Below are 10,388 nucleotides of genomic sequence, written 5' to 3'. Positions count from 1 at the left end.
CCGTGTGCAGCAACGAAGACCCAACACAGCCCAAAATTAATTAATTAATTAAAAATAATAATAAAATAATACATGGCTCAGATCAGTGAAAATCCCAGGGGCAATACCAGCAAGTGCCACTGGGGCTAAGCTGGGCTGGGCCAAGGGAATAGAGAACTGGAAATGTGTTAAGCAGATGCAGAGTAGGGTCTGCCCAGCCTCCTTTCAGCCCTCTCCACCTCCCGGGAGTGCCCAGTACAGAACTTAGCGGACCCAGATCCCTCCCTCCCACCATCAACACTCAGCCCCAGCCTCGTCTCTACTCCAGGGCTTCAGCCCTCAGGGAATCTGTCCTGGAAGCCAGTGTGGCAGTGACCTTCCTCTGGGAAAGGTGCAGTCGTCTCAGGACTTAAATGTAAAGCAAGGAGTCAGCAAGCAGGAACTGGATGGACCCCAAGTTCTTGGGACTTTACCTTCCCTTCCTGTCTCCCAGTGCAACCTCCTTCCCCATCATTCAAAATGATATTCCCTTTTTTCAACTTTTCAGGCTTTGAAAAATCAGCTGCCTTTGTAACTCAGGGCTCCCCGAGGTTGACCCATTACAAATTCAGGACACCCACCAGCTGCACCCTAGGGTTCCTGCCTAACAAGAAAGGTGGTATCCGTGTAGGTACGGGTGCAAGCTGTTCTGGATGTCTCTCCCTTTTGTGGTCCCACCAACCAAGCAAGCTTCCTCCCCAACCAAGCTCTGGGAGACCCCAACTGTCCCGGATTCTGATGGCTACATCCCGCTGCCCACCCACCAGAAGAAAAAGGAGCTGGAGGACAACATGGAATCAAGTATACATTTTAAAAATTGTTTAATGGAACATAAACTCCTTTAGAAAAACATTCAGCTAGGTGATAACACCCATAGAAAAAAACACCAATCTTGTGTTTATCTTTTTTAATTTGGCATTTGTTATTTGCATTTATATTAAAGCAAAGTGCATCTTTTCTTTATTTTTGTTTATACACATTGCACAATACATAAATAATGATGCTTATAAAACGTCTTTATATTTACAAGTAATAATATATTTATATATAACATAAAATACATTTTTTCTTTAATAAATCTCAGGGTTTTTTTTCAGGAGTCCTTTTTCTCTCAAAGCACTACAATGCTAAATTTCCAATGAGAATGCTTCTCTTGTTCATTTAAACCTTTGTAGTTAGAAAAATAGCTTATGTTAAAGTCTAAACATGCTCATTGAGCTAAGAGCAGTGTCAACGTATCATACGAGTGTATGAGTTGTAGAAGAAACGGAAGAGTTAGGTGTCAGCTCAGGATGGTACCTTGGGTTAAGATGGACCGAATCCTTCTTGGTGGGAAGGGGGGGCGGCTCCCCTCGCTGGTCTAACAGCAGAGCTCAACACACAGGCTGCAGAGGGGAGGAAAGTGCTGAGCTGGTTTTCTGAGTCCAGGAAAAACCTGATGTAACCAGGGCAGGGGAGAGGCGGAGGGGCCTGAGAGGGCACTAGGTGAGCAATACTGTGACGGGGGCTGCCCCGGCAGCCCTCGGGAAGCCCATCTCAGAGGTATCCAGGAGCAGATGGCCAAAAAAGAAAGACACGACAACGGCAGTAGGGTGGCCGGAGGGGAGTGAGACAGCATGGAAGGACAGGTTCTGGTTCAGCCTCTGGCAGGGTGGCTTCTAAGAAGCCTGCGGACAGGCCAATGTCCTAGAAGGGGAGAGGCGGGATGGGGGCTTCCCCAGGCTGGGGGACAGAGCCTTGCTGCTGGGACACCCGCTGCCCCACTGTGCAAGTCCAAGGAGCAAGAGGGACACAGCTTGGGAGCGCAAACCTCTCAGCGGTCAACATCCGTAGGAAACGCACAGAGCATACCGCTTCCCCCATCTGCGTACACACACTCTCTCTCTCTCTCTCTCTCTCTCGTACACCCTGACGAGGGCAACGAGGACCCCGAAGTCGAGGCCTGCTCCCCATTTACATTGTGTTCGGTGGTACTGATTTTTGCTTCCCCTTTTCATGCCTTGGTGTTCTGCCAACCATACCACCCACCCCCGCCAAAACCCCAACAATTCTTTTCATAAGCTATTTCTCAAAGAACAAAACAGAACATAAACAAGAACGAGGGGAAGGAGGGGAGAAAAAAAAAAAAAAAAAACGACCAAAGAGTTTGCATGAAAAGCAAGCACTCAGGAGGAAAATATTAGCAGCAAAGTAGTTTGGACTGGGCCCGCTCGGCTCCCGCTCTGTCCTCTCCCCACGTGGCTACCGGCTGTTGAAGATGACCTCCAGCCAGCACGGGCAGCTGCTGATGAACTGACGGGTGTAGCACTGGCCCCAGCCCTTCACGAAGCTGATCTGCACGGTGAAGCCAGTCCACGGCTGCTGCATGAACTCGTGGTCGTTGGGCCGCTGCAGGCTGTACGCTTTCTCGTAGTCAAAAGCCTTGATGGAGAAACCGGGGAACACTTTGTGTACCAACAGCGTCCTGGAGTCCGGGTTGTCCAGTGTGGCTGACTTGATGAAGATGGGGTAACTGCTGCGGTTATACACCCACACGCCATCCACTTCCCGCGTGAGCTGGATGCCACAGCCGATTTTGCTCCGTACTTTCTGCACCAGCTGACTCTTGTTGTCCGAATTGAGCTGTCCGAGGCAAAAGCCATTCCCCTGAGGTAGATCATAAAAGATATCCAGGGAGGGCTCCTGGACACAGTAGAGCCTCCCCACTCTCGTCTTCTCCTCCCAGTATGCCACCACGCACCAGTGTGACCGATCCCCAGGCTCCAGAAGAAGTTGGGAATCTAGAAAACAAAATGGCGGACATGGTTGGTGGTGATGGAGACCGGCCTTTTCCTCTTCCTCCCGAAATCAAGATCACACACACCCTCACGATCAGCTTGTCTCTCAGTGCAAGACAGAAGGAGGGGATGGGGTGCTGGATGTGTTGCAGGCCGAAGAGTCCTCCTACTGGGGCCTGGAAATCTTGACCCAGTGATGGAACAGCCTTGCCTCTAAGCATGGGGCTTGCTGGAGGGGGAGCCTCTTCCCTCCACTCCCACACCCTGTCAGACACCCGGGACACCAGCACGTGTGCCCACCTGGCCAAAGGAAGCACCATCGCTGCAGAGCTCAGAAGCCAAGACCACTTAGTAACTTGGCTGGTCCTGGTTTTAGGGCTAGAAAAGGCCTTACAGTTGGATGGTCTAGAATTACAGTTCTTTAAACTGGATGGAACCTTGAAGGCCAGCGGATCCAGCCCCTTGTCATCCTCATGAGAAAACCTGGGCTCAGAAAGCTTGTTGCTCAGGCCCCAGGGATGATGGAACCAGACCTCGACCCCAGGACCACCTGCTAAACAGTCTTTGTGCTTGTTGTCTCCCAGTTCTCAGATCAGTGCCTTGGTCATAAGGAGGCGCTATCCGGGGGAAAAAAAAATTTTTTTTTTTTTTTTTTTTTTAAAAAGAGGAGCCACTGCAGAGCTTATTCCCCGCCACAAATATTTATTTACTTATTTATTTATTTGGCTGCGCTGGGTCTTAGTTGCAGCATGTGGGATCTTCGTTGCCACGTGCAGGATCTTTGTTGCCGTATGTGAACTCTTAGTTGTGACACGTGGGATCTAGTTCCCCGACCAGGTATCGAACCCTGGCCCCCTGCATTGGGAGTGTGGAGTCTTAGCTACTGGACCACCAGGGAAGTCCCATATCCAGGAAAAATTTTAATGGACGTGGTTTGGGGTAAAAATATCTATCTTCCTAATAGAAAAATAACTCCCAGTGTGTCTGTCAGCGGCAGCTCTGTACACGTGAGTTCAGGTAAAAATGCCGAATCACAACCTGCAAGCTGGTGTCAGCCCAGACTACCTTAACCTCCTCCAGCCCAGACAGAAGATGATGTGTTTAAAGTGGGTACCGCCATGCTTGCAGGACCCTGCTTGCGGCATCTTCCTCTTCCCCTTCCCTCCCCAGAAGCATCTAAAGTCGCTGCCCTGCCCCCTCCTCCCCTGGAGGGCCCACCCCGGCTTTCCTAGACATGCTTCTTCCCACGGGCAGCAGGGGAGACTGGGGTGATTCTGGTAAGGTGACTCCCGAACAGGCGCTCAGAGATCTTTAAAAGCGGGGCGTGTATGAAAGGAAAGGGGGCCCTGGAGGCTGGCATTCCGACTCCTCCAACTCCTCCTTTAAGCTGGAGCCGGCGGGGCAGGACTCACTCAGACTGGGAACCGTAAGTCTCCCCAGCCCAGCCGGGCTGCAGGAACACTGTGGTTTGTGGTGGCAGGGCGGAGACCGGAAGTCTTGTATTTGTCAACGAAAATGGGCAGAGACGGGGGAAGGCCTGGCAGGCGGCCTCCTGCCCTCCCTGTAGTCCCCGCTTCTCACTTACTGGGGTGGGGGGCTTGGGGCATGAAGTTGGGGGTGGTGCGTGATGTCTTTGGGTTTGATTGGCCTTTTTGATTTTGGAACCACTGGGTTTAGAGCCTGGATGATAATGGGTTATACAGCACAGCAGCTGGGGGTAAAGGAGGGCTCGGGTCCCGACTGTCCTGCTGCCCCGGCAGGCTGGTTAACCAGTGCAGCGCAGCACACCAACTCCTTCCAACGTTAACAGGCATGTAAGGACCTGGGAACCAGTCAGCTGCATTAACTTTACATGGAGGTGTCCCGTGAATAAGTCTGTACAAAGGCGCTCGGTGAGCCACTGAGGCAGCCAGAAACACCCACCCTGAGCAGCGGTCGCCTGGACGCCCCACCTGGCCTTCCCAAATGCCTGCCCCGCCAGCTACACAAGACGGGGAAGCTGAGGGCTCCTTCCTCCCCTCAACCACCACCACCCCACCGAAAATCAACACCAGAAACCTGGCCCATCACCCCTGACCCCGACATTCATCTCTGAAGCACAAGTGTGAAAGAGGCTGTGTGCGTGGATATGAGCACACTTCGAGTGTGTGTTATGTGAACGTGTGTTTGCGTGCACATACACAGGAACATATGGAAAAACAAGAGAGGGACAAGAGCTCCAAGTAGAAGGTGAGTCATGAGGCATTAACTTGTTTCTGCAAAGTATCCATCAACTGCTAATAAACTCGGGAGCGCTGGCGATCTTTTGAACCCTCTTGCCGAGCGAGTTCAGCTCTGAAGGCTATACCAAAGACCCATAACATCCACGTAAGTAAAAATGCTCTGACGTCCAAGTTTGCCGGGTTGGAGAAAGCCCTCTTCTGGAAGGCACAGGGCGCCCACCTGCCTGCTTGTTTGAGGGGGGAGAGCGTTTCAAAATGTAAGAAGTTCTCACTTATTATCCCAACTCAGGACAACAAACTGGCCTGGAAAGGAAGGCTCAGGAGTCGCTGGGAGGGAGGTTCAGGAGACCCTCAGCGGAGCCTCACAATACTTTGTTTCATGGAGCTCGGCTACCCTGAAACCTGGCACCGGCCAGAGCATGGGGGTTGGGGGAGTGGGGGGAGGAGGAGGAGGGGGAGGGGGAGGGGAGGGGAGAGGGGGAGGGGGAGGGGGAGGGGGAGGAGGGTGGGAGCCTGAAGATTGAGTTGCCCCTGTGCCAGGCCCACCGGCAAGGGGTAGGGGGCCTTGTCTGCCTGGTGGGCTTCAAGGGGCAGAGGAAGCTGGGCGGGGGCTGGGGCCTGAGGTTGGCCGGTAGAGAGGAGGGGGAATGGGGGGTGGGGTGGGTGCGTTCTGGCTGGTTTCTCTTTCATCTGTGCGGCCTGACAATGCACCCAGCAATTTGCTGCCAGACATTCCCTGGAAAAAGAAAAAGCCTTTTTCTGTTGAGGTTAATGGCCCGGCCCAGATAAACAGCAGCGTGTGGGTGTCCCTGGATGTGAACAAGGTCCCTGAAAGCCCACTAGGTGCCCTAATCTGGGGCAGCAGGACCCCCACGTGCCCCCCCCCATGTCACCCTGCAGTCCCCTAGTGCCCTGATATCTCTTCTCCTTGCTGCTCCTGAACTACACAGCTCTGAGCACAGAAACAGGCTGTCAGGCAAACCCATCACTAGGGCGAAGGCCCCTTTTACACAGAAGGCTTCTGGGGGCCCAGTACAATGCCCCAAATCGCCAGTTCAGACTCCGCTCCTTAGCCCTGAAGTACCCGCCGTCTGGGCTCATTTCTAGGAAGCGCTCAGCATCATCTTCAGAGAAGCACAGTTCCTGGAATTGGGCCCACAGCCCACAAGCATCTCCCCACAAAGGTCGGGGCAGACGCTTAGCTCCTGGGGGCTTCCCAGGCCTCCAAGTGAGGAGCTGGGAGGACCCTGCACAGAAAAAAAAAACGCCCCCTTGTTACAAGGACTGAGGAAGGGTCTTAGTATCCTGGTTGCCGATACTTAACCTCTGAAGGCAAAACTCGCCGTCCCTTGTTAATTTCCCTCAGCTTTTATAACCTTTTCCAGTATTTTCAACAACTTCTCCCTCCTCAGAAAATTGTACGGGGGCCTGTTTTAAAACTGTATTTGTGCATTTTAAAGCATCCAAAAGAAAAGCTGTGTTGTCAAAAGCTACCTAATCAGATTTTTTCACAATTTTTTCTTCTTATTACAGTTTAAGGAATTTGTGGAGCAACCCCAGAAAAGTGCTGAATCGGCCTAAAATTCCTTTAAGGTTGTTTTTCCCCCTCCCCTTCCCAATTTCCCTTAAAGCATAAAATCTACCCTTTAAAAGCAAAGCGGGAGGCCGTGTGGAGAAGGAGAAGGATTCTGCCTCGTGTTTGCACTTGCATTAGGGAAGACCACTTAACAAGGAGCTCCCTGCCTCGTACAAAGAGTTATTTAATTACCCTGGTCATGAATGAACAGACCAGACCCTTCTAGAAGACCAGAGGCTCATGAATGAATCTCATGCCTGGGATCGAAATGGCACAGGGTGACCAGACCCTCAAGGCCACATCCTAGGTTAGAGAGGAACTTCCCCCTTTTAAAATTTTTGATCTGAAGATGTGAGGAGATGAAGAAGAAAAAAACTGGAGGGAGGGAGGAAAGGCCAAGTTCAGTGCCTCGACGGTACCATGTCCGGTCTCCAATTTAGGAAGTTGACCATGAGGCCAGAGAGGCAGAACTGTTCCAAAACACCCAGCGGGATTCTGAGAACGCTTGAAGTGAGGCCATCTCACCCTAGCTGTGTCCACACACAGAGGCGGTGCTGATGGGACGGGGGTGGGGGTGGGGTGGGGGTCCCCAAGATTCTGACTTTTCAGGACAGGGACATACTTGGGAAACGAAGCAACACAGAGAAAGCCACAGAAGCAGGCACCCGCTGAGTCCAATGTGCCCACTGCCAGGGCGCCAGTGGGCTGGAATAAAAGGCAGGCGGGCGGGGGGCGGGGGGTGTCTCAACCCACTCTCATCTCCGCGAGGCACTTGTATTATAAAGGGATTATTTCTCTTATTCAACATTCTGGTTATCCCACGGTGGGATGGGTCTGCGAGCCCCCTCCCCAGTGGTCCAGCAGGGCACACAGCTGGGGATGGAACCTGGGCAGAAATGGCTGCCTCACCCGGGCTGACGAGGGCAAACGAAGGGCACAACATGCAGAGCCAGAAGTAAACCTGGCAACCCTGGAACGCAAACATGGCCACGCCTCGCCCTCTCAGGTCCAGGGTCCTCCCTCCTCGGGACTCCGGCGCCACCAAGGGTTGCCTCATCCTGTCCTTCCCCCCTACATCAGCCATCCCAAAGGTTAACAGCTTCATCGGCCCGGCTCCCCACCCTGGTCAGGAAACTGTTCAGAGAGCAACCAGCCCATTTCAGGGACAAGGGCTGAGATAAAAGGCGACTTGGTGCCAACCCATCCCATCCACTCTCATCCCAAGCACAATTAACCAAGTCTCTCGCTGGTCTCTAGTTTTCAGGAAGCAAACACATAAAAACTTGCTGCGGTGTCTGGGCTCAATCTGGGTTCTGGGGTCAGCTCTAATCAGCCATGCTTACAACCTCACCCGGGACACAAAAGATGACGTCAGAGCTGCTCCCTCGGATTCTTGGGGCAGCAAAGACAGCTCTGGGGTTTAGAGCAAGCTACCATGGGGGTTGAAACTAACTCAAAACGCTTCAGGTTAACTCTCAGTTACCCAGAAAATGCTCAGACCCAACCCATCACCACTACCCCCAAGCTCCTGCACCAAATGGATCAGAGACTGAACTCTGGCTGGTAGAAGGCAGGACGGAAAAGTTGGATTTTTTTTTCAGAGCTCTGCAACGAGGTTCTCCACTGAGGCGGCTGGACTGGGGGGTGGACAGGGGGTGCCCCAAGCTCTCCTTCAAAGGCCAGGGTGCTTCTTCAGGTCCCTGGGCCCAACCTCACTCCTCAGCGAGTTCTACCCGCCACGAGCTGACCAGCTATGGAATCAGACACTCCCCCTTCAATCTGCCTCCCATGTCACCTTGGTGGTGACTTGAGCTCATCTCTAAAATGGAGCTCCCAGTACTGGCCACATTGGCATTGTGACAATTTGATAAAAAGCAGCCAGAGGTCAGGGCCTGGCCAGCAGCCACAGCGGAGGGTCTCGGCTCTTAGGGGCATATTATCTCTTAGGTTCTCCAAATGCTCGGAAAATGCTGACAACTCTTCGTCCCCCTCCTCCCCACCCCCCAGGTGGGAGAACAGTTCTGGGCTGACACCTTCACCTAACGAGCATTTACTATGTATAGTTCTACTGAAAGGGGCTCACAGAAAGGGGACCCTGTGAGGCTGCACAGTATTACCATCCGTATGTTGAAGGAGGCGCAATGAGACACACATCACCTGCTGGAAAGCAGAGCTGGGTTCAAGGCCAGAATACTGGCTGGTGTGAGCTGTGTGTGGGCAACTACCTCAGGCCTCGGAAGCCACCAGTCCTCTCCAAACACTAGCAAAAACAAGTGTCCTTCACAGCCCACTGTGGAAATGCTATGCCCACCGTGGCCCCCGAGTATGGGGTCCAGCTCCCTCGCACCAAGCAAGCCAGGAGTGAAACGGCTTCTTTGCCAGCAAGCTGCTGCTCCGTGACCTTGGCCAAGCGGCTTTGCCCCCTCAGAGTCTCAGTGTGACCAGCCCACAACTGGGGCAAAGGCGGCTGGGGCAAAACAGCCCCATGGGCCCCCTTCTGGCTCTGATGGTCTCTGGCTACACTCTGGGTTTCAGTATTCAACAACACAGGTTCCATTTATTTTTACTACCTTCTGGAGAGTAAGAAAATCACTTTGGGGAGCAGGGCCCACTTTTGCATTTCATTCGCAACAATAAAACAAAACAAAATCAAAAGGGAAAGGAGATTTGAGTCAGATTTGGCCGTGTCCATCTCTAAACCAACTTTTTTTTTCATTGCAAAGAGTTACAAACTCATGTTCTTTCTGTGTTGTCATTCATGGCCCCCAGGAAAAGGTGAGTCCCCAGGGAAGGGTCTCCTGTATCACCATCTTATTTCCAATGCCCACCCACGCTCGGCACCCTGAAGCTTCTCACCCATCATCACCCTCCTTCCTCTTGCAAACTCCCCTGGGCTGACATATTTGGCAGGTCCTGCTAGTCTAGAAGACTGATTCGTGACTGTGCCTTACAAACTGTGATGAGTAATCAGTTACTAGAGCTAAAATGTACTTCCCTACTCCCCCAACGGGCCCCAGCTCCACCTCCTAAAGCCCCTCAAATGGCCCAAGTCGGAGGCCCCCAGCCCAGCGGTCCCTCCTAAGAGCAGTGTTTTGCCATCAGAGAATATAATTGAGGGTAGCGCCGGGGAAGGGGGGGAAGCCACACAAATCAAAAGCTCCCATCTGTCTCGCCAGCCGGGCTGACGCGGCTTCCTGTGCCCCAGCCTTCAGCCATGCAAATTATAGCGTGTACCCGGCTGCCTGCCTTCTGAGGAGGCCAGCTCTGCCCAGCTCCGAGAGGCCTCAGAGGAAGGGTGGGGACTCCCAGCCCGGCCAACTCCATTCATAATATTTACAGTAAATGGGCCTCCCTGGCTGTTGGTTAGTGTGCATCCAGCCTCATCCTTTTCAAGTCTGAATTTCAAGTCTCTTCCACCCCAGGGTGCATCACCAAGTTCCCACCGTCGTGTTCCCCCCCGCAACTTAACTCAGCAGCTGCCTTCAGAAAGAGGGGTCACACACTTGCACACAGAGCCCCCCAGACCTGCCTGCGCGGGCATTATCTGCTCACCTGCCTGCCCCCTGGGTAGGATCCTGGCCACTCCCGGGAAGACATAGCAAGGAGGGGAACATCCCACAACAGAAGGGCGTGCGAGTCACATCTCTAACCCACCCACCCCCAACCCGGAGAGAGTCCAGAAATCCCCCCAAATTCCACGTGTGGATTCCCAACTGGTGGTGCGCGTCCACTCGCAAACACAAATCCAACACAGGAACCTACTCTTAAACCACCAGGATTTTCTTCTTTTTCCTG

The 10,388-nt window shown here is 52.9% G+C and overlaps 1 protein-coding gene across 2 annotated transcripts in view; it reads right to left on the bottom strand.

The window, feature by feature from the left end:
* Positions 1-815: 815 nt before the first annotated feature.
* The window catches only part of SMAD7 (SMAD family member 7), a 30,735-nt gene continuing 21,162 nt past the window's right edge, over positions 816-10,388 (bottom strand). For both annotated transcript variants that reach the window (XM_082354563.1, XM_082354562.1), the window contains exon 4: positions 816-2,798. In XM_082354563.1, coding sequence (XP_082210689.1) covers positions 2,260-2,798 — 539 coding nt within the window. In that variant the 3' untranslated portion in view covers positions 816-2,259. The remainder of the gene's footprint in view (positions 2,799-10,388) is intronic.

This window comes from Balaenoptera borealis, assembly GCF_965194805.1.
Source record: "Balaenoptera borealis genome assembly, chromosome: 14".
In the NCBI taxonomy this organism is placed as follows: domain Eukaryota; kingdom Metazoa; phylum Chordata; class Mammalia; order Artiodactyla; family Balaenopteridae; genus Balaenoptera; species Balaenoptera borealis.
This window is presented reverse-complemented; position numbering and strand designations above follow the sequence as displayed.